The 24,538-nt window shown below is 41.3% G+C and overlaps 3 protein-coding genes across 15 annotated transcripts in view; 2 read left to right on the top strand and 1 right to left on the bottom strand.

The window, feature by feature from the left end:
• LOC139755864 (uncharacterized) overlaps nt 1–4,988 on the top strand; it is a 44,315-nt gene extending 39,327 nt beyond the window's left edge. For all 6 annotated transcript variants that reach the window (XM_071674505.1, XM_071674504.1, XM_071674506.1 and 3 more), the window contains one exon: nt 1,871–4,988. In XM_071674505.1, coding sequence (XP_071530606.1) covers nt 1,871–4,834 — 2,964 coding nt within the window. In that variant the 3' untranslated portion in view covers nt 4,835–4,988. The remainder of the gene's footprint in view (nt 1–1,870) is intronic.
• Nucleotides 4,983–24,538, bottom strand: part of LOC139755867 (uncharacterized) — a 45,518-nt gene continuing 25,962 nt past the window's right edge. Inside the window, exons 1-10 of one of the 4 annotated variants that reach the window (XM_071674515.1) lie at nt 13,812–13,932; nt 12,865–13,063; nt 12,418–12,497; nt 11,053–11,151; nt 9,443–9,907; nt 9,061–9,221; nt 8,702–8,865; nt 7,477–7,575; nt 6,604–6,764; nt 4,983–6,518 (exon numbers count right to left, since the gene is read on the bottom strand). In XM_071674515.1, coding sequence (XP_071530616.1) covers nt 6,330–6,518; nt 6,604–6,764; nt 7,477–7,575; nt 8,702–8,865; nt 9,061–9,221; nt 9,443–9,907; nt 11,053–11,151; nt 12,418–12,497; nt 12,865–12,931 — 1,485 coding nt within the window. In that variant the 5' untranslated portion in view covers nt 12,932–13,063; nt 13,812–13,932 and the 3' untranslated portion in view covers nt 4,983–6,329. Of the gene's footprint in view, nt 6,519–6,603; nt 6,765–7,476; nt 7,576–8,701; nt 8,866–9,060; nt 9,222–9,442; nt 9,908–11,052; nt 11,152–12,417; nt 12,498–12,864; nt 13,064–13,811; nt 13,933–24,538 lie in introns of those variants that run through there. The other 3 variants (XM_071674516.1, XM_071674517.1, XM_071674514.1) reach the window with 3 other exon arrangements.
• Nucleotides 18,322–24,538, top strand: part of LOC139755868 (tubulin beta-4B chain-like) — a 38,226-nt gene continuing 32,009 nt past the window's right edge. Inside the window, exons 1-2 of one of the 5 annotated variants that reach the window (XM_071674522.1) lie at nt 18,322–18,681; nt 19,117–19,247. In XM_071674522.1, coding sequence (XP_071530623.1) covers nt 19,191–19,247 — 57 coding nt within the window. In that variant the 5' untranslated portion in view covers nt 18,322–18,681; nt 19,117–19,190. Of the gene's footprint in view, nt 19,248–24,538 lie in introns of all 5 variants that reach the window. The other 4 variants (XM_071674520.1, XM_071674521.1, XM_071674519.1 and 1 more) reach the window with 4 other exon arrangements.

Below are 24,538 nucleotides of genomic sequence, written 5' to 3' on the forward strand. Positions count from 1 at the left end.
ATAGAGATGTGTGGTAATAAAAAAAGTGTGGTTGAGAGAGCAGAAGAGGGTGTATTGAAATGGGTTGGTCACATGAAGAGAATGAATGAGGAAAGATTGACAGAGGATATATGTGTCAGAGGTGGAGGGAATTGAGAAGTGGGAGACCAAATTGGAGTTGGAAGGATGGAGTGAAAAAGATTTTGAGTGATCAGGGCCTGAACACACAGGAGGATGAAAGGCGTGCAAGGAATAGAGTGAAATGGAACGATGTGGTATACCAGGGTCAACATGCTGTCAATGGATTGAACCAGGGTATGTGAAGCATCTGGGGTAAACCATGGAAAGTTTTGTGGGGCCTAGATGTGGATGAAAGTGGCTTTTGTTGTCTTTTCCTAGTGCTACCTCGTGCACACGCAGGGGGTGGGGGGTACCATTTCATGTGTGGCGGGGTGACAACGGAAATGGATGAAGGCAGCAAGTATGAATATATACATGAGTATATATGTATATGTCTGTGTATGTATATGTATGTATACGTTGAAATGTATAGGTATGTATATGTGCGAGCGTGGACGTGTATGTATAAACATGTATATGTGGGTGGGTTGGGCCATTCTTTTTTCTGGTTCTTTGCACTACTTCGCTAACACGGGAGACAGCAACAAAGTATAATAAATATATGAAATGAAAATATATATTTTCATACATATTTGCCATTTCCAGCATTAGCAAGGTAGCTTAAAGAACAGAGGACTGAGCCTTAGTATGATTACACACAGCAATTGCAACACATGATTGATGAACTAGTATGATTACACACAACTACAAACACTCATCATCAACATAATGCAACAAAGATACTCCTACCTCAACATGCTTGGCACTCGTTTCTTTGCAACAGCAGTGGGCCCCCTCTCCTCCAAACCATTCCGTATCTAATCCCCAACCTCAAATATAAATAAAAAGCTTACCTGTTTCATACGTCAGCAGCCTATACTCACAGGTCTTCCTTGACCCCCAGCAAACACTTCACTGACATAGCACATGCACAGTGAAATGACCTAACAAGCTATTAAACAGTCAGCCTTACAACTCTGTCTTAAAAGTCAACTTGCCAACAAACTGAAATTGTGCATGTAACATTATGGTAGCAGAAAGAAATTTTTTACAAAGCTTACCAAGTATGGAACATAAATAACCTTTCCAGTCCTTCATAATCAAAAATAAACAAACTAGATACTCACTTATTTGTTCTATTTTATGTTAGCTGATATGACACAGGTAGCTGAGGCCCTTATCAAGGCCATCCCTAAGCCAGATACCCATTTTATTGACCAAACCCTAGGGGTGGATGAACAGCTGGGTTGAGTGTGAACCAACTGCCGCAACCAGGATTCGAACCTATGCCCTCAACCGTGGGTAACCCATAAATGCATCATGGTCAGGAATGCTAACCACTACACCATGGGAGTCCGTATTGGCGAGGCACTAACAATATTCACAATTTAGCAATTATGTATGCTGTAGAGATATTCATGTTATTCCACTATGCCAATCTCGTTACTAGTTACTGATTATGTCATGTTTCAGTGTGTATTTCTCACTTTTTTTGTGCATGTTCAAAATTTAGGAAGTTTCATGCCCAGTCACTTGAGGTAAACAATTTTGGTGCTTATTAAAATTATTAAAAGCACGTATTTGTTGTTGTTGTTGCACTGTCTGTTTAGTCTCAGTTATGGAAATGCAAAGTTTCATTGATTAAATTTTCCTCATTTATACTTGCATGTTTCAGTTGATAGAACAAAGAATTCTAATCTCATGTAAAAGCCTTTCACTTTATGTAAATTTACTTGAAAGCTTTCAATCATGAAATGAACTTTATTTTCAGTTGGCAGTTGTGATAAGGGGGAAATTCCCAACAAGAAGAAAGCCAATCAAGCAAGATTCCAAGGTTGAATATTATTATCAGGATTTAGAGCTAGTTAAACGTGGTGATATTTCAGCACTCTACCCTAGTTATCTAGGAACAGCAACAAGTGGATCTTCTGGTGTGGTTCAAGTTAGCACAGATCAATCAGGTGGAAAAAAGAACAGCAAAACTGGAGCTCTATCAACAATCAAAAACATCACAGCACAGGAGAGAAGATCAAATACTAAAAAATCAAAAGGAATGGAAGATACGGTTGAGAATGAAAATAAAACACAGGCAAAAGTTAACCACAGAAAAAGAAGGTCTAAGGTCACTCCAGAAAAAAGGGGAAGATTGTCTTTCATCACTCGTAGCAAAAACAGATTACCTGCCTTGGACACAGGAAATGAAGAAAATCGTGTTACTGATGAAGGAAACAAGGAGGAAAATCTTACTGCCACTGAGGGAAAGGAGGAAAGGAGACAGGCCACTGAAACAGAAAGAGCAAAAGTAAATCCTGTAATTTTCACAGATACAGACAGGGGAATTCCAGTTGCTGTCGCCAATCCTCCCTCAGAAAGTGTCTTCAATTACCAAGGTGTTCCATGTGTGATGATTCCCATTAATCATAAATCAAATATCATTCCACATGCCCAAGATCCAACAGTATTGGCAAATGTAAAAGGTAGGGCAGTAGTGTCCCCTTTAGCTAAGATGATCTCTGTTTCTCAGCAAGTCTTGACATACTCGAATGAAACTAGGAAAGATTCTGATATGATCCCCTCAAATTCACAAACTGTAAATAGTGTTACTGTTTCTCAGCAAGTCTTGACATACTCGAATGAAACTAGGAAAGATTCTGATATCATCCCCTCAAGTTCACAAACTGTAAATAGTGTTACCTCAGCACCTCTTGCTACACCTGTCAAAAACATTGACTTGAAGGGGAAAATACATATTAAGACAGTTGCAAGTATTAATGCCAGAGATTTTTCTTCATTTGGTTATAATGAGATGTCAGAAACATCAACATGTCTTGTGCATAAAGAACATTCTACAGCATCGTCAAGCTTGGCAAAGAAGGAAAAGCAAAATTCATTGAATTTTGAAGAAAAAGAGGAATTTACAGGGCAGAGAAGTTATATCAACAAGAATTCTTCAGATATTCAGGGACCAGTTGATGAGAATGATGACATCAGCTGTCAGTCATTGAATGACAGAGCCCCTGTAATTTCCCCATCTTTGAGACCCTTGCCAGATATGGATGTTCTAGACTACATTAAGAGTGAAATGGCTGAGGATGATGAATATGTGTCTGCCAATGTAAGAATGAAATCTTCTCAAAATATCAGCAAAGGTTTTGACACTCCTGGAAGTGCAGCAATCACCCACAATAATGATGTCTTCATGTGTGAATCTCAGCTAATGGATCTTGACAGAAATATTACAGATGAAATGATTAGTGAACATATGACTGGAGTGACTAGTTGTGATTCAGAAATGGCAAAGCAGTCTAATATAGTAGAAAACAGTGTGCATGCTTATGATGATAATATCGAAGAAAATTCTGAGAATACTGAAAATAGACCTGTATGTGTTATAACTGAAGTTAAGAGCCAGAGTATTCAGGGTAATGACAATGGTACGTTGTCTGAACATAAAGCAGTTAGTTTTCCAAAAAATGTTGAGAATAAAGTGACTGAAAACGAAAATAACAATGAAAGGGAAAGTGCTAACAATCGAGCAGAAATGTTTAAGACGAGTACACAGCTTGAAGGTGGAGTGGAAAAGACAAGGCGAGATAAAAGTATCTCCAAAGTGGATCGAAAAGTAGCATCTTCTAAGAAAATGGTTAAAAGATGGGATGAAGATATCAGAAGTTTTGTGACTGAAAGTGACACTGTCAGTAGATTTGAAGATTCCAAAATCCCAAAGAAAAGAAGAAAAAAGAAAAAAGAGGGAAATCCACATCAAACTGTTACTGAATGCTCATCATCTTTGGTGAATTCACCCAGGAGAAATTCGAGACACACAGAATTGCCCAAAAACACACACACTGAGAAATATGAGTTATTAGAAAATTCGGAAACAAGAGTACCTTTGTCAGATAAGACTTTTGACGAGAATGATGAGCAAGTCAAAGAACATAAACAGACTGGAGAGAAGGTGAAAAGGGCAGTTTTGAGTGTAACTTTTGAACTGTTATCTCAAGGGGCCTCACTGCTAACGGAAACTGAAAAAGCACAAAAGCTGGAAGGAGCACTGTTTGACGAAAACCCTGCAGTACACTATGACACCAAGAGAGTTAGGACTTACTCAAATATTAACAAAGACTGCAAAGAGTATTTTCCTTGTATACCTTCTTCTACTCTTGAGGATCTCAAACTGTGTTCTTATGAGCAATCCACACAGCTGCTGCAGCATCACCAGGCGTGCCCTCAGCTGGGTTGCCAGAAGTGCTGCATCCTTCGGGCAGCCTATGTACACATCACACTCTTACGTCACCGATGCCAAGTATGGCATACGTTCACTAAAATTGTTAGCAGGCACTCCCGAGCCTGCATGACAGTTGAATGCTCAGTACTTTTCTGTCAATATGTGAAGCATGAATTACATTTGTCTGGTGTATCAGTGTTGTCTAACCATCATTTAGATGAGAACGCTCGGTTAAAGGCAGAATTTAAAAAGTGCCTCAAAGCAGGGCCCCATGAAGCTACCCTGCATTGCAGCCACCTGCAAGATGTAAGTTTGCCAGTGCCTTGGATGACAAAGAGAGGGGGCCAGCAGCAACAGACCCACAGTTTAGAGGCACGTGGTCTTAAGGTTATGAGTGACCTGCTAATGCCAGACAGGCCCAGAGATTATGATATCACCACGCCAATCCTACATACACTACATATTGCTGCTGCTCACCATGAACACCACACTCGGAGTAAAGAGTGAGTTAATATTTCAGTATATATAATTTATGAAACTTTTAAGTTAAGCTTACTTATCTCGTCAAGCTACATTTTTTGTTAACATATGTATGTATATTACAGAATCATAATCAGTTCATCCATCATAAGAGGACTGTAAAGTAAATATGACACACATATGCAGTTATTTATTCACCTCAAACTGTATTTGACTCAAAATTTTGTTTTATATGATACTATTTCAGTGCATTATACAAAATGGATAAATAGTGCTTGTAAGCAAATGGGGCCATTCTTGTTTGTTCTTGGAACTATCTCGCAATGCCGGCAACAGTGTATAAGCATGAAAAAAAAATAAAAGATATAGCCTCTGAAATTTGGAAGGTCCCTCAAGTACTATGTGACGTAGAACAGGCTACCTAAGAATATATAACCTCTGGCAATAGTAATGGCAAACTTGAACAATGTGAGTTGCTTACTGTTAATAAATAGTAAGATTGATGAAAAAATATAAACCCACTGCTGATGATTGAGTGCAGAAAAGTTGTTACCTACGGCAATATATATTTTCAAATTGTATTCTATACAAATACGTATATTTTTTATCCATGAATTACTTGATATAAAAATATTTTAAAAAAACTTGTCAATAAACACCTTTAAAACATAAAATTCTTTGATATAACTCAAAAACTACTTTGAGAAACTGATATTGAACTTTTCCATACTCGTATTAATCATCATGCTCCTGAACAGGCGGACGGTTTATCATGGTGGCTGAGAGCTCATAGTTACCAACAGCATCATTTAAAGATTTCGCTGTTCATTTTACCTCCCTCAGGGAGAGTCAACGTCTACGGCCCGTGTTGTCTCGAGCCATTAAGCCCTCCGTAACGTCCTGAGCTTCATCGATATTAAGTTACCAAATGCATCACCAGGTTATCAATTCCGTCATTATTCCAACACTGATTATGGAAAAGAAATACCAAAACACAGGTCAGCAATTCCACCACTGATTATGGGCAAGAAAAACCAAATATGCTATTTTTCCACAATATGGAAAAGGAATATATTTTTTCATGATAATTTTTAAGCCCAAACTTATGAGGGTACTTTATAAATATCAATCCGGAATTTAAAGCTATCCATATCAAGGCTGGTGATGCGTGAAAGGCGATGTAAGGTTAGCGGTAGTGACGAGTGGCGATTTACGGGTTGTGAGTTACAGATGCTCGTAACAAGGCAAGTAGCTGGTGATGGGTATGAGTAGCTTAGCACAGAATATGAATGAACAGTGATGGTTGAAGAAGAGGTAGGAACAGATCAGTGGAGAGCAACAAACAACGAGTGATAGTGGTTTGTGTCGTGTGGTTGTTACATATTCTGTAATTTCTCTGGAAATTTTAATTACCCGCTGCTGAATTTACACACACACACAAAATACTGAAGATGTCTGTTCGGGGTCTCTTATCTAGCTGGTTACATTTAAGAATAATTTCCTCACGTAAAATTGTTGGTGGTCAGCCTGTCGTACGGCCAGTGGTGCTGTCCATGAATTTCTTCAGCACAAGTTCGACCCAGAAGCGGTGAGGCTGAACTAGAGTGTAGGCGACAGGTATGGTTGAGCGGGCGTTCGCAAACCCACCCACGCCCACTACCTTCGCCCTCCCTGTTGTCCCGTCTTCCACGAGCACCACTGATTTCCCCACCTGTAAAATTAGCAACAGTCGTCGTACAACTAATAGAAGCCCTTACATTTACTGATATATCGACAGACTGAGAAAGCAAATTTACCGTTTCAAAGTCAATGAAGACACACAAGTGGTTTTTGGTCAGTAGTGTGTAGAGTTTTGATGACAACTCGGGGTCTGTTTGGATAACCACAAAGCATCTAGCCGCTCCCTGTGCCACAACATTGGACTCAGCGTATTTGCTTACTAAGCGATCCCCTGGAACTCGAAAAGAAAAACAATATATATGTAACGGATTCTTACAATGATGTTCCTCCACGTATGCATGTACATGTGTAAACATGCATGCTTAAACGAGTAGCAGTACAATACACACTGCCAGTATCTATTGGAAATGTAATACCAAACACTATATAAAAAAAATAACCAATTTAACTGTATCGAATCTTTGAATATTGTCGAGTACAAACAGAGGAAGAGAATACTTCTTATACATAAACAGTCGTACACACCATTAATGAAAACTGCTTGTTTGTATACTGAATTATTGGGAATTGCTACCATCAAATATCTCGCAAGCTAACATTCTGTAATCAGTAAGTACGTATGTTGCGTGTTTACTGTTACGCTGGCTGTAATTCATATCGCCAAACTTACTAGATAACTGAGTACTAATGTATTTCACCATCAGCGAACAGGAATGAGTACAACGTCGCCGAGAACCTTTTTGTCCCAGAGGAGCCCACCTTACCTTGGACCGGTGTGCAGCGAAGCCTTGAAGCTGCAGCGAACCCCATAAATAGGGTTAAGGTTGAATTATAATCCTGTAACCATTTTATGCATGCCATGTCGTATCTTATACGTCATACCAGCCATATAAGGGTACTAAGGCTAAACAATAACTGTCGTGTTATGCAGACTAAGTTTTAGCCCTCTGGCGAATTGATAAACTCCGTCACGGGAAATAAACATTTACCATCAAGGACGTCGCTGAAGCCGGCCACGGTGGTGCGGAACAAGGCGTCGGTTCTTGGCTCCTCGAATACTCCCGGCAGACAAACTGGCTGGGCATAGTCTGTGGGACGAAAGGTCTATATATCAAATCATCAGGGGAGACACAAGAGAGAAATATAACAGTCAGTTGATATACATCGAAGAGACGAAGCTAGGACGCCATCTGGTAAACATGCGACTGTCCAAGACAATCGCGTTTACCAAATGGCTTCCTAGCTTCGTCTCTTCGATGTATATCAACTGACATATTTTTCTCTTGTCTCCCCTGATGATGTGATTATTACACGAAAGTGCACTTGGGAACTTATCGTGTTTCATTTTCCCCGTGGACTCATAGGAATATATATATATTCTCTAGCTGTCACGTGTAATGCAACAAAACCATAGCTCCCTATCCACAACCAGGCCCCACAGAACAACTCTCCATGGTTTGCCCCGGCTGCTTCACGTGCCCTGGTTCAGTCCATTGACAGCAAAGCGACCTCAATATACCACATCGTTCCAGTTTACTGTATTCCGTGCACACCTTTCACCCTCCTGCACGTTCAGGCCCCGATCGCTCAAAATCTTCACTTCATCCTTCCACCTAAAATTTGGTCTCCTCGTTCTCCTTGTTACCCCGACTTCTGACACTTATATTCTCTTTGTTAACTTTCCTCACTCATTATCTAAGTCCAAACGATTTCAACCACATTCTTATTACAACACATCTCATTTACCCCTTTATTTCTTACTCTATCAAACCACTTTACACCACATATTGTCCTCGAATATTTCCAATACATCCACCCTCCTCTGCACAGCCCTATCTATAGTTCGTCTCGCATCCATATATTATTGTACAGTACGTGGGGTCGCATCTAATGGCAACCTGTTAATCAAAAGTTTTTTTTTTTTTAATATTTCAACACTAAACTTCGTAGCAGTACTACTACTGCTCCCACCAACAAAAGCCATCCCTTAATAATCCCATTATATTTACACTGCACAGCAACAGGTTTCCAGGTATCCCACAGAAATTTTACTCCTCAGCAGGACTGCAGCACAAAGACATAATGTAAAAGCCACATAATATTCTCGTGTCTTATCGCTAGTTACGGAACCAGAACTGGTTATTACAGATATATTCAAACAAGGATAAACCCTTATTTCCTACATTAGAAGATCACTTGACAAGCTATACTCACCGTCAAACAGAAAAGGTTTGGCAAGCTCGAGTATGCCGATATTGAGGCCGCTGAAGAGGTCTTCCCTGGTTGCGATGTGCGGATGGATTCTACGACCCACAACATAGTTTTCTGCGGCCACCGCACCCGTCACCATGCCAGACCTCTTTGCCTGAACCACGTTGCTGCCATGGAATCATATTAGATATGTAACGGCAGACTGTTAAGGGGGATTACACTTGTATTAGTACTTTAGGAAATGGGGATTGCGGGGGCGACACCTGTGTGTACCACAAGGAAATGAGGTTTTATAGACACTATTATATATCAAGATATAGCATTAGTGTGGCGTAACTGTAATGGTTTAAGTTAGCACTTACATATGAGGAGAGGCAACACAGTCTGCATCTGTGAGGATGTGGAAGTTGGTGATGATGACGCCAGCGCAGTGGTAGAGGAATCTGCCGTTCTCCCGCGATCCCAAGGCCACCACCCACGGCAGGTCGGTCGTCCCCAGTGCATGGGTCCTGTTCAGTGGGTTCTGGCATGGGAAGGAAAAAATAAGGAGTGACGTGGCAAGTTTACAAGGTATGGCGACGAGTCACAAGGACCGCGGTAGGAGTTTACCAGGGATATGGAGATACAAGGATATACAAAGCTGTACCATTAAGGGTTGAAAAGAGTCATGCTTTGGAATATGTAACAGTTACTGAGATTCATAAACAGTCGTTAAAAGGAAATGGATTAGTTGCAAAGACCTACCCGTCCACAGTCGAGTGGCAGGACGAGTTCGATGCCGCTGGCCGCCAGCAGGTTCTTGACGCGGTCCAAGAAGACCTGAGCGCTGGCGTTAACGGTCGCGTCAGCTGTGCTGATGAGAGGTGAGAGGACCTCGTCAACAGCGTCGGTGGTGGTGGTTGTGGTAGGTGTCAGGACAGCGTCAACCGCGCTGACGGTGGGTGTCATAGCGATGTCAGCCATGGCGGTGCTGGGCCTTCGAGTGGCCGTGGTGGTGACAGGGTTCATGATAGCCTCAGATAATCCGGTGTCGGGCATCATAACGTCAGCAGTACCGGCGCTGGGTGTCATGGCAGCCTCATCCAGGGTTAGGATAGGCGTCACGGTGGCGTTGATCTCGTCTGCCAACTGCAGTAACTCCTGCATCAGCAAAACCTCGCCCTCCTGCCCGCCCTCAAGTTCCATCATCATCACCATGTCTTCAATAGTCTGTGGTAGGTTAAGGAAAGAGGTGACAGCCTATGACAACTTCAGCTAGACGATACGGCCATTTGGTGAAATGGCTTAGACTTGATATTCATGACAGATCAAAAGGCCAGTCCATCCAAACGCTGTATCGTCCTGTTCAAGAGGTTAAACACGGTTTTCTATGGTTTAATACTTTTTTCAAATAACTTCTAAATAAATAATTGACTAACAGTATACTGTTCTTTCCATGTCACTGAAATGGGAAGAATGAAATCAATGTTCTAAAAAGCAGTTTATTTGCAAAGAGGTCTCAAGAGATTGAAAATAAATTGGGTATTCGGAATCAACAGCTAGACAGGGCATTTTCATGTTTACCTAAAACTGCTTCATACGCCATTAAGGAGGTAGATTTGGGGAAAGGTGCTTCGCGCCAGATTTCAGCCTAACATTAACCTTGCAACTGGCAGTAAATTTACACGTTGACGAACTCTACTGATATCAAAAGATATGTTTTTATTTCTAAACTGTGGAACAAATCTGGATTATTCTAAAACGGTATATTCTCAATGTCAGCTCGTCTTTTACACTAACGCTCATGTATATTTTCACGCGCATTTCATATTCTACATTTGGCGTTGTAGACTGCATCTCGTATGCATGCCATTGTAGTACTTAACAGGTTTCGGTTATTTTGTCAATTGTTTTATAAACGGTTAATAAACACATGCATTCATTTCTGCTGGCACACAGCTGTGTGATTATCAAACTCCGCAAGTCTGATTTCAAGTCGTTGGGGGGAGGGGGGTGTTTAGTCACTACCACTGTTAACAAATACTTCAAATAACATTTTTACAACGTCATAGTATTATGTAGATTATCGGTAAAGCCTCCTGCTTTACTGTCTCCACTTATATAGGTAGATAAATTTAGGACTGTTACAGTCCTCAAACAGATAACCTCTTCCTACACCATGTCTTATGTTGTCTGGCTTTCCAATGTACAAATGGGTACTCGGTATAAGCTAGGATGTGTGTGTGTGTGAAAATACGTACATAAAAGTAGACATGATACACAAATACAGGTTTAGGAGTCGGGACAAGATCGGAAAACTCTCTCCCCTTAACAAACAAACAGTAATCACATATAGAATTGCAGATCGCCCTTACCTTCATGGTGTCGATCAAGGGCTTTGGTCGCAAGAGGGATGGGGCGAGAAGGCGAGGTTGTCGCAGTTCTATACCGTTCTGCACCGCCTTCGTCAACATCTGCAAGAAGAGGTTTTTATGTAAGCCCTGGAGCAAGGAATTTTATTTTTCTTCTGTTATGATGAAGGCTCCAGTCACGGACAAAACTCCACAGCAAAGCCGGGCCTTAATTGAAATATAGAGAGAATTATGAAACAAAAAGAAAAGGGAGAGTATTTAGGGATTCTGGAGGAAGTGAATGACCTGTCTTTTGAAATGTACCAGGTTATAGTTATTGGGAAAAACGAGAGGGTAAAGAGTTCCAAAGCTTCGACGTGGAGGGAAAAAGCAGGTATCAAAACGGCCCACTCTTGAGTTGCCAATGGCAACACAATGATCATGTGACGCAGCGGCTTGCCTAGTCTGCTAGTGGTGGGGGCACACAAGCAGCCAGCTCTCGAAAGCAGAAACCAAGGTAATACCTATAGAAGAGGGAAAGTGAACCAACAATGTAGCCCGACTTCTACGTGGATGCTATTCAGAAAGCAATGATAGGCGGAAGGAGGCAGGGGTTGTGTTGAAGTGATATATCTACTAATCTCGTAAGGAAGGAGTGATAATATGAGAATCTTAAGAAGGTGCTAGTGAGGTGAATGGGGTGGGTGCTGCAGGAAGTCAGACGCGAAGAGAGAAAGTAAAAAGTAACGGTGTCGTGATGGTTTATACAGAACTTAGTGACTGGGAAAGTGAGAGGTGCTATGTGAGAAAATGAGTGGTTCTTTAAGGAGCAGATAGTGGCTACACACGAGTGGGACACGAGAAGCCATACTACTCTACGGATATTGATAAGCTACACGGAGATGGGGAAGCGAAAGAATACACGGTGAAAGGACAATAAGGCTACAGTTAATGGGGAGAATATCATAAAATGGGGATAAAGCAGGTGGGAAACTACAGTCATGGAGCAAATCAAAGGTTAAGTGGACATGTAAAGTGAGCCTAGACATTGGTAAGACTACCTGGATGTGTATGGAGGGTGGAGTGGCGTATGTATAAAATTAGTGTTCTGTTTGAAGGGATGGAGTGTTGTAATGTGTGCAGTGGAATGGTAATGTAAAGTGTGGTGGAGAGGCAGGTCATGTAAAGTGGAGGTGTGTGTAATAGTCTAACTGTGTGTGTGTAATTACCTATCTCTACAACATGGGAAGGTTGAGACATCTACATTTGTGGGACCTCATCTCGTACTATATAATTCCCTATCTGTACTGTACGAGGAGGTTTTGCACCAGTGGGGCCCCATATCTTGAACGGCATGTGTGTGTGTGTGTGTGTGTGTGTGCGTCTCACCTGGTGAGGGTCGTTTCTGGGAAAGCTGGAGTCATGGCTTTGGTCTCGATGGCTCGTCCCTGATGTCTGGGGGCTCCTCCCTGCAACAATAATTTCACACACCTTAGACACCTATGTACACGACGGGACGACCCTATAGTATGATAGCGTGTCATATTCTGTCCCTCAAGCGTCAGTGAAAGGCCAAGCTATCGTACCAAGGGTAGTACCGTTCGTGCTGAACGATCATACCAGTTTGAATATTAAACTATTCTGTAACACTGAACCCTAATCTTAAAACAATTATCTTGAGTTACGTGTGCACCGTGGTTAAATCAAATTTCGTCAACTCATTGTCTAATTCTATTAAACACCCTTCTCCCTGACACAATAACATGCATACGGCCGTCCCTTAATGAATTTTGAAGAGTTAAGTCTGCAGTCACGAGCAAGGTTGCATACACATACCTCTTGTAGCGATCTGGGGCGTCCCAACCTGCACGCTCAACACCAACACTGACACAAACAGGAACATCTTCCTGGACACACAAAGGTGTTTTCAACTCTTCCAGTGTGGTTTCTGGTGGATTCAATTTTGGGGTCTTCTGTGACGATGGTTCTGGGTTTAATTCAGTCGATGTGGTATGAAAATTCTTATCCTGTCTCCCTGCAGAGAGAAATAGAGGGATTATTCCTGATCTCAACAACTGTCAGTATTCGTAAAGCTCACAACTGCGTATAGTATTTGTAATGATAGAGCTTCATTAAATTGCCTTGCTGCTACAGCGGATTTTAACAGGAAACTACTCAGATTTTAAAGTACTTCACCTGAAGTATCATTTTGTCATGGTTAAACTTACCTCTGGATATCTTTCGAACTGTTCAACAATAGTAAATGTGTAATACCAGTTCTGTTGATCTAATGTAAAGAGTATTCTTAGTAAATATGTGGGATACACGGCTTAATCTGAGGAAAATTTCCAGCTTTACGAAAAACATGGAAGCCAGGGAACTGTTTTGGAAACAATCCTTCCAAATTTTGAGGCATTTTTTTGTGCTGTTTTTAAAAAAAAATCGTACCTAGGTATTGGATTTCTTTATAACGATAGCAACGAAAAGTATCGCATGACATTACCAAAGTTACTCATTACTGACCGTCAAATTTCCATATCTTAGAATGTGAACAGACGCAGAGTTGTCGTGAGTCCAGTTTGGGTGTGTTTGTTAAAATGAATCATTAGAAATATTACACAGGCATAACATGGTGTATAACTAAACTGCCCATACAGTAAGCTATCAAGAACCTTCCAAAAATCATATAAACTGGTCCAAGTCAACAATCGACACCACCAAATTCTAAAATTTTGAGAGTTAAGAGAACTGTATACCAACGCTTCGTACAGGTATTAGCTTACCACTGACCATTTGACGGTAACATCGCTGCTAATGTCTTTACATTACGTTGACACTACAAGCCGTAATCAGTCACCCAATCAGTTGGACGAATCCTCCACCGGTTACCTACCTTGCACCAGCTACACGAACAACTAACGCTTCCACACATAGACGACACCGTTCCCCCTGCAGTTGCCAAGTCGCCGCTCGTGTCAGTTCACAAACTCATGAAGATACCCTTTATTTCCACGTTCATTCGGTTTTATATAGAGCCTTACCAGTGCAATGCTAAAAGTACAATGAAGCACCACATATTTTCAGTGTGATCCATGACAGGGCAGGCGAAAACTTTTTTTTTGACATAAGCTCTTACCATGACCACAATATAAATAAAGACAAATCTTGCCATCGAGTCTGGCTGTCCATAATATTACCGAACCAAAAGATGACGTATAATGAAAGAACACCTTCACACCATCTGCAGATGAAGAAATGGAGCTCGATGCTTGAAAACCGATGGCTTTTGTTGACTAGAAAGCCCTTTATAGAAAAGATAAAGTTGTAAGTTTGGCTGTTACCTTTCTGTAATGACGAGGTCTCTTAATCCTCGAAGATCAGGTTGAAAGCCTAAGAAATATACCGTCGTGTTTAGGACTCCCACCGCCGTATATAAACCGAATGATCACCTGTATTTTTGAACGTAAGGAGTGTGTGCTTAAAGCGTGTCGTTACATTATACTTTCTTCAGTCGTTCCTCTGAATGCACCACCATTAAGCTCATCACCTGTGAAATGTCTTCTGTGGATCTGCTTATATTTTATCATTCTATATTTACCATATTTCTGCATACCTTCCCACAGTTATCATTGGATATATATGAATGAATAAAGGAACTAGGCCGCCTTACCATCTCTGTTGGAATTGAAATATAAAACATAAGTTGCTGAGAGAGACGCGATTTTCAAGTCCCGCATTTAACTGTTGGGAAATTCAGCTTGCATGCCATGGAGGCATTACACTCGACGCGTTGCATGCACCACCCCTGTGGCAGATGCTTCGTCTTCTTTATCCAGCAGGAAATTCTGAACGTAATATGGTTGATTCACCTTAGACTTTGTGATGTATTCCTCAATCACACCCTGAAGTGGAGGGAAACTGGGGTTCAGACCTCTTTATCCACTTTTGTATTCATTTAAGATCTGGCCTTGACGAAGACTTTATACGGATGCTATGACATTTAAGAAAAAAGAAAAAAACGAGGAGGCAGTAGGGACCAAATTTTAAGTCTTACTAAGACTGATCTCGTTCTCTCTCTAAATGCAAAGTTCTCATGGTCAAATATTTAATCAATTATTGTTTGTTGAAACGTGAAAAAAAAATGTTTATTTTTCACTGAAAGAAATATTGCTTGTGTGGATTACCAAGAGTCTCCTCAATAGAACTTTAACTTTTTATGTACAAAGTATAACAATGCTGAAATGGATCACTGGTTAACGTGATGATGTTTTAGAATTTAGTTTAAGTAATTGTTCAGGCGTATGTGCCGAGGTCGTACCGTTATGCTGAAGGGTCGTACCGTCATGCTGCAAGGGTTTTAAGCACGAACTACCACTTGTTACACAGACCCTTTAGTTACCACTGCACACTCCAGACACGCTTCAAGTTATGTTCCAACTTGTAGTAATATTAAGGTTAGTTTCAAACAATTCAAATGCAGAATTATACACGAAATTATATGCTGTATCAACGGTCGATGTCAAAACTTTTTTTGAATGTATTCAGACAACCTCGTAAGCTCGCGCGCACACAGCCCCCTTTACCCCTACTCACACACACAAAGGTAGCTCTGGTTAGGGGTACCGCATTTTTTTTTCTCTCTATCGAATGGTCCGGTCACAAAGAATAATGAAAGTCAGGCCCTTTAGTAAAGGATAGGAGAATCTGAGCCTTTAAGGAACTAGGAAAACCAGTGTTGAAAAAAAAAGAAGCATATCTTATTGATCGAGTCCCAAAGAATGGCGGTTTCCGTCAAGACTCATAACAGCTGCAAGGGTGTGAACAGTCACACACATCTACCAATACATGTATCCAAGAGGGAAAAATTTCGATTTTAATGGGAAGAAACAAACGAGCAAGCATGCGTACGAGGTCATCCGCACACTGCTTCAAAAACACCAGCAGGAATGCCATCTGGTTTAAATGCCGCTCGTGTCCGGAGAAAGTACATTCTGGATTGCAATGAAATTGTACGAGGAGGCATAGGACTAGTGTGAGGTGTGTTAGGGGACGAGGGAGTGTTAGTCATCCAAGGTGACATTAGACGAAAAATTATGAACACTCAGTTCTCCGCTCAGCAGAGACTGAAGCATCGCCCGAGATAATGCAGTAATCTTTGTACGGAAAACAGATGAATCTTATTTCTTTTAAAAGTGCTATTGTAAGAGTCTAGAAAGGGCGTTCGGGGGAGAAGGCGCGTTCAGTAAAAGAGATCTATTAACAAAAGTGTGGTCAAATGAACAATCTAAAGGTGAAATCGTTTACGTGTATTGCGTAAGACTATTGGCGAAAACCAAATCCAATGTTGGGAGAGAAGCCATGAGAAGTACTATATTAGATGAGATACAAGCCAGAGGATGTTCACCATTAGAAAGGTTGTAAAAAAAAAAAAAAAAAAACGGCGATTGTTGTCGGAATGAATTGGTAATATGTCTTACTAAAGGGGAAAGGGTCTTGGTAGGGGTCGGTACAGCTATTGCCCAAGCCTTCCTTCTCACTGGCAGCAGAGACAAAGGAGACTGTACTCATCCCAGAATACCCGGTACTAGGGGCATTCTTCCATATTTGTATCTAGTAATTTAGAAAGAGAAAAAGGGAGGGACAAAGAAGATAAGGAGAGAGAAAGAGCATAATAGATATATGGTTCATGCTGGAAGAATATGCTGACTAGCCCAGTACCAAAAGATTTAATGAGAAATAGAACCAGCAATCCTGACGGCGATCTAAGATGGATCCGTGTTTACCAATACATCCAAGGTTACCATATTTCTTAAATACATACCTCGTGTTTTTAAAATTCGAATAAATTGTTCTTGGTATTATTTCACCAGATTTCGAAAGAATAGGGAATTCGAAAAAAAAACTATATTACGAATATAATTTTTCGAAGTTGGTTGGTGCAGGTAACGAGGTGGCTGGGTGGGGCAGGGCGAGGGGACCGCCAACTCACTCGTTCTATAAGGGTCTGATATGGATTATTTCATCGGCATGAGGAACGCGGCTACAGTATAGTGAAGCTAGTTTCAGACCTTCCCCATTGTCTCATTATCTGAGATAATCGGTAAAGAAACTTTCGTGTAGTTGTGGTGGTATTTAGGTCAGTGTTTAAGCAGAACTTCAGCTTAGTGCATTTCTACGAGGCTGGGAAGTCATCGCGATAAATTATTCCACAAGCGAGCGGTCGGTACTCGGGAAAGACGAGCTGACTCAAGCTGTAGAGATAGTGTTGCAAGGCGGGTGACTGTAGACCTATTATCAATACGGTCTCAGATATTGAAGCTATACAGATTAAAATCAAAAGTACAGTAATATGCTAATTTTATCAGCGTTTTGACGAAATTCTCAAAACTCGCGTTACATTTGTGAGAATCTATCGTAATTAAATGAGCAACTGGCAAGTTCCCAGATATTTCACTGAAGCGTGACTTATTGCAATACTTTTCTGTACACACGTAAGGTTTATCTTACCTGAGGTGTACCACACTGTGGTAACAATCAGTCGACTATAGTAACTAATGTCACCAAAAACAGTTTAAATTCACATAGTGTTATATAAATGCACTGAAAGGTCATAGAAGGTAGACAGACTAGTTTTTAGACGTTGAATTGTAGCATCGCCACCAATCACCGCACTATAAGGGATCCCTTTTCTCTTGAGGATCAACTCTGAAATCTCAAAAATCTATGCTGGTACACAACGTGCAGCTAATAAGGGCAGGTAAGCTTACACAAAATCCACAGCTTTCGTATTATGCTGCAGCATCCTGCAGCATCATCTCCCAAGAGTAATACAATAAGACACTATACAGAGTCTGGCGAAAGTAAATGTTTACAATTCAATGGCATGACACTTTTGGTGTCGATGTTCGAGGAAAAGGTAAAGGGATCAAGAGAAATGAGTTAGGATCATGAGGAATCATTGAGAAAAGATCATAAGGAACGGGAAATATTAGTCATCGGGAGTACTGATATATACGGTCTAGTGTTTCATGATGAAATGGGTCACCGAGTACTCTTGCATAACGGTTAATTGCCCTTTGTGCCGTCGGTTAGTAGAGCCGATAACTGGGTGCAGTATCGTCCCTGTTACTGCTCAGCGAGCTCACTGGTGATGTTTATTCTAAAGCGTTGGATACAGGACGTGAGAGAACTCATAATTTTCTACTTTCTCAGACTAGACGGTTCCGTGATATTCAACTCATTATTAATATATTGGTCCGCCACGTGTTCCTGGAGAGGGCTAAGCACAAACCCGGATATACGTGACAACTATCGTTATTTTTATTCTTTAGTTTCATGGAGCATTCGAATCTGAAAGAAAACATATTGCGTTATGTTACTGCAGTACTAAATTATAATATCTTACCGAAGAATTATAGGTAGGCTATAATGGAAATTGGCAACTGAGCTGCGCGGTGTTTGCCGGTAAGGATGCGCGTGAGCCGCACATTCTTACCCCGCCTCACCACTTAGCGTCGATCCACCACCGTGAAGAGGGTTGCCTTTCCTCCCAACATCCCTCCTGAGTTCGTTAGCTCATACTGCTCATGTGACAGTCAGTCATAAGCGCTCCGGCGGCGGCGAGGCCCAGTGCCAGTCGAGGTGGATGGCAAGGTCAGCACCTGTACCTGACTGCTTGTCTTGTCATCTCCAGGACTTGTAACTTCTGCCTGAGCGGCATGAACATTTATTTGGTTTCTTCATTTTGTGAGATGATGATCAATATAATTATGATCTAATGGAAGTATATGAGTATTTTCATGGCGTTCATACGACGGCGAAGTCCCCAGTATCATCATTTGTCTAATTTTTATTAATTTTCCCCCCTGGCGCCGTTCTGTGAACGCGGCTATGATAAGGTTATGAGCAGAATCGACATGACATTTATGTGATGGGATGTTGGAGTTGCCGAGTTTCCAAGAAACTATAAATAAAAAGTAGATAAACCCTTTGAATGTACATGATGTTCACTTTGGTCACTCGAATTTAACGTTCGGTATCGGAACCAAGGAGTTAGACCCTCTCGTGAGTAGCTTTAGTACTTCATAGCATCAACGAAGAGAAGTCGTCGTGTTAAGTCGCTGGACGAAAAGGGCGGAAGCAGGCGGCGACAGAGGGCCGGCATGAGGGAGATCGTCCACATTCAGGCTGGCCAATGCGGCAATCAAATCGGCTCCAAGGTTAGAACCTTTAACTCTCTTCAGTAAGGTATTATTGACACCAATCCGATTTCTAATCCTTCTTTAGCTGATTCCCCAAACTACTGGAATATTTTGGTTTGCTTTGAATGTAAGCTTGTGTCTTGCAACAGTATTATCAAAAAAGAAAATATATTACTTTGGTGACAGTAAAAATGATGTACATCAGTGCATTCACTTAAACTTAACTGAAGTGTATGAGATGAGCGAGGTTCACGTTAAAACACTTTGGTGTAGTCACTAAGGATGAGTTGCCCCAGAAAGGGCAGGGCGTTGAAGTTAACGGAATTATGGGGTAGAAACATGGAATCCAGTGAAAGGAAAGACAAGACCAACCCAACGCAACCATAGAAAGACTGCAGTACACTAAATTCCGTTTTCTCATAACGATGATTTTTTTTGTACCTTTATTAAGCTCATTGTAAGTAATACTGGACAGAGAGCGTAAAGTGCATCACATTAAGGAAAAGTAAAACGATAGGTACTTTTCCTCTTGAAAACTCTTGAAAATATAAAACAATATTACACAGTTACATCCAAGAACGCTTGATTTACATGGAATGCAGGCAAGAAAAATTAAGTTCGTCAAAGACGCTTCAAGTATACGAATCCATATTCACATTATCAAAAAAATGTACAAAAGAATTTGAACGCTTTAGGTACGTTTTTGGCTTTTAATGTCAGTTTTTGTTAAATGCCCTTAACTATATAATGGCGATACCCAGCGAGGGCTAGCTGAAGACAAGAAGAAACAACACGGAAAACTATCACCACTGAAGATCGTTCTCAGCATGTAGGGGAGAGTTACGTAGGGTTTCCATGTAATATGTTGAGTTGTAGACGCGAGTCAGCTATTCATACATTCCTACGTTTTCCCGGACCATCCTCCCCACCATTGTCCGAGGATAATGAAAAAATGTTATGTGAAGGTAGGTGTTGTACTCTCGGTACAGTAAACTAACTTTGTAACTCAATGTAAATAACATCCCACAGCTTCAATGCTTGTACGAATCTAAAGAATTACCAAAGTAGGAAAGGTATGGGGAATTTATGTCTAGTGCTACTAGCATTTACTCGGTTATATGCTAGCTGGTTTTCTGTACTCATTGCACTCAACTGGCCTGCTAAGGGGTTGGTCTGTACAGTCTGGGCTATATATATATATATATATATATATATATATATATATATATATATATATATATATATATTGTATCTCACAATGTTAGTCGTGATAATGATCTTCTTGCATTATTTATAATGATTTATGATCGTGCTTTATTTAGAATGTTGACGCGTTTATCTCACAGATCCTAGATTCTTTTATTTGGTTTGGATATATATATTACGTTTTTATAGTGTCTAACCTATTACGGGAAGGGGGTTATGATTAGGTACTTAGTAACGAAATGTTTAGATAATGATGCTTACGGCATTAAAGCTGTAAACACGATATATGCAAGATATTTTGATTGACGTCGTGACTTGACTTGGTCTACATGGCTGGCTTCCGATATCAGTACTGAAATCGAGCCCTGGCTAAGGTTTTCGTAGACAAAACTGTGCAAGACATGCCCCTGACTGGGCTGTGGTCTGCTGAGTACCTCAGGAGAGGGAAGAGCACCACGCTTGTGTCCCTATACGAAATGTATCAACCTGACCTTACAGCGACGACTTCATAGGTCGCGTTGAGGAATTTGGACAATTCTCAGTTTAGGTGAAGACGATGATATAACGGTTAAATATAAACTATTTATACGGTGACAGTTTGGGCCTTGTGGAAACTATTATAATTCAAATTTATGAGGAACAGTTTAAGGTATTGATCTGTGCAGCAACGTTATCCAGTGGTCACAGCACGACTTCATTAGCTTTGGTCTCATGCGTATTGATGTGGGTGCCTCTTGAAACTAGTTTCAGCCCCGAGTGTAAAATGAAGTATGCAGACGATAAACTTTAGAGAATTAAAAGTACGATGTTTAGGCTGATGAAACTGATATTGGTAGAGGTGTGGTCGAAACCTTGGCCACTCTTTCTTTATTCAAAGGGTCGTATGGAAAAGGGGAAACGTAGCAATTAATGCGTGTGGAATGTTGATGTTAAGATTATATGACATATCGCGTGTCAAGGGTACATATCTCACTGACGATACTGTTAAACGAGCGAAGGTTAAGAAAGAACCTGACCGTCCGTCTCTTACCGTAATGTTTCTTTGTCCATTAGCGTCCGCATTTGTCTGTGCTTGACCGTTTCTTTCTATGAGTCAGACTTCTGTTGCTAGTTTTTGTTTCTTCTGGTGAAGTGCTGTGGCTTCTGTGAGACAACACATTTTGAGTAATGGCTGACTGGGTATGTCGTGGATGTCTGAGTGCTTGCTAACCTTCTGATAGGTGTCTTGAATGCTTGCTGTTCCTATGATGGACGTTTGAGTGCGTAGTGTCCCTCAGATTGATGTCTGAGCGCTTGTTAGCCCTCTGATGAATGCCTTGTGTGCTTACTCGCTCTTAGGTGGATATACAGAGTGCTTGAGAACCCTGTGGTGGGTTTCTAAGTGCTTGCTAGCCCTTTGGTGGTGGCAGGCTGTGGTCCTCATTTACAACTCTGCCTTACCCATTCCCACCCAGCTTCATCCGTCACTACTCAACCCCAGCCGTCACTAGCCAGCTTCACCCGTCATCACCCGTCACCACAGCCTCACCCATCATCACCCTGCCTCATCCGTCACCACCCAACTTCATCCGTCACCCGTCATTCACCTGTCGTCAGTGGAGTTTCATCTTCGCTCCGATCGATCGCGGAATGTCTGGGCCATTACCCGAGCTATTCCTCTCCATCATCCCTCTAATGACTAATAATACGGGGTGGATAACACTACCCCGGTCCTGAGAGTCAGCATCGGGAGGATAATCCAATACCTGTGCTGACAGACAGTACCATGGAAGATAACCGTCCTGGTGCAAATGGCCAGTATCAGGGAAGGGGAAGATAACACTACCCCAGTGCTGATGGCCAGTATCAGGGTAACCTACTAATTCCTTTTATTGTATCGCCCTCTATAGGGAAGCTGTAGTGTTTTTGCCATGATTCTTCTTTCTATTTTTCTTTTCCAACAATCAACAACACATCGCCATTCCTTCATTATTCTTTCTGAGCCAATTAACTTCAGACTAGGTTATCAACTTAGTTCGCTCAGATTCTCTCTCTCTCTCTCTCTCTCTCTCTCTCTCTCTCTCTCTCTCTCTCTCTCTCTCTCTCTCTCTCTCTCTTCATCTTATTGATTTGGTTATTCTAGAGGATTTGATCGGGTCAGGAGTCAAACAGTTAAAAAGAGTTAATTCAAGATAATGACATTTACAGTCTCTGTCATTCAAAGACGAAACACTGGGCACACTGTACATATAAAGTCTGCACAGACGACGGCAACATGTCCGTTCCACCACCCGCGTGTTGGGAAAGTGACTAAAATGTATAAGTTTTGTAGCATGTCAACATGAAGTGGAGCTGTGCGCCTGTGAATTTATAACTAGGGTCTAGGTAGTACTAAACTCCACCTTCGAGCTGGGGTCACTGTCCTATCAATGATGATTCGTATAACCGTGTTGTTTTGTCTTCTTCCGCAGTGATTGTGTATATTGGTATGTGTTAAGAAAGGCGTTGTGGGGATTATAGTCAGTGTTGAAACGTATGAATAGTTAGGTTTTGGCCAAGTTCTTGGAAGGGATTATATATATTGTTCCTGACATTGGCATAATAATACGTACGTAATGGATGTATTAAAGACCACATAAAGATATACGAACGTGAGTAACTAATGATACTATAAAGATAGTTTCACAGGCTGGAGGTTGCGCATGCACCCAAGGACTGACAGACAAACACATACACTCATGTAGTTGTGCATGTATGTGTATGTGATTAAATCTAAAAGACTTTATTTGCCTTTGTTATACATGGGTGAAACAAGAAACAAGTATAGAGCGTGCAGTAGGAGGGTGACAGTGGGGCCAGGGACCTACCCATTGGAAGGTAGAGGAATGTTCCCAGAAGACACAGATGTACGTGGAGAACAGTGATGGATCACTGTACAGAAAGTGAAGTAGTAATGTAAGGGGTGAGTTGGGTGACCTTTCTGGATCTGTATCGAGCACCTCCTTAAGGGGAGCTGGCTACTAGTCCAGGTGGTATTGACCTGTGGTGGCACGTGGCACGCCACCTGCCCAAGAACCACCTGCCTGGCTCTCTTCCTTCTGTGTCCCCCAGCTGGTCCTTCGCACGGAAAGCCCAGACAGATTGGAAGCTTAATTGTCACTTGTCTCAAGTGGAGGTTAAAGACAACAAAACCATAAGCCTCTCTCTACCCTGGGACACCGTTGATATAGTTACATATACACTAAATGGGTTAAATATATCATGCGTATAAGTGCACATGATGAGTTAAGTATGTAATCATTTTAATTATACGTAATTAACTGAAAATATCGTACGTAGAAGTACACTAAACGAGTTTAATGCAATGCATATCTCTCGAGCTTGTGATCACTACGTAAACAGAGTTTGTCGCTGTTGATATTAGAATCACCAGGTCCATGTCTGCCTTGCAAGGGCTCTCGTGTTACCCTGGCCTATCCTGGAAGCGAAGTGGGTGAGCGAGTGAAGGATTCAGGCAGCCTGGGTCATGTACGGAACGAGCATGTGTGTAGTGTGTGTTTGCCTAACTGAGGACTCAGTAGGGCGTACAAAATAAGTTCTTGTTTATCGTAATGAAGATAGCGTTTGTTACAGGCACTGCCAGTTATTACTATTTATGCGTTAATTACAAATGATTCACAATGATAAATACGCAATTATTTGTACGTGTTTTCAGGACAGTGCGATATTACTGATATTACTTTTTTCTACGCGTGTAAAAAGTTACATAAGACTTTGCTTAGTATCGGCTTTTAGGGATGTATGTACGAGTTCAGATTTCACTGGGACTTTCGGGGATGTTTTCAGCTTTAAGTTTCTAAAGCAAATGGTATTTCCAGCAACAGATAGACCGGGAAACTCAGTCACTTAAGCATGACAATAGGAACATTCCGCTCTACCGTACAACTCCTTGGTGTGACGCAAGACCTTTGACCTGATCCTTAAGGGGTTGAAACAAGGTCTCTGAAGTAGACTGTAATACTCTTTACACAGTTTGCCGACTTCCGTGGGTCATCCATGAAGTTCCTGCATACCAAGAGGAGCCGAAGCCCTGGTGTATCAGGTAATATCTAGTGGGTGAATAT

The sequence above is a fragment of the Panulirus ornatus genome, chromosome 20 (assembly GCF_036320965.1).
Source record: "Panulirus ornatus isolate Po-2019 chromosome 20, ASM3632096v1, whole genome shotgun sequence".
Classification (NCBI taxonomy): domain Eukaryota; kingdom Metazoa; phylum Arthropoda; class Malacostraca; order Decapoda; family Palinuridae; genus Panulirus; species Panulirus ornatus.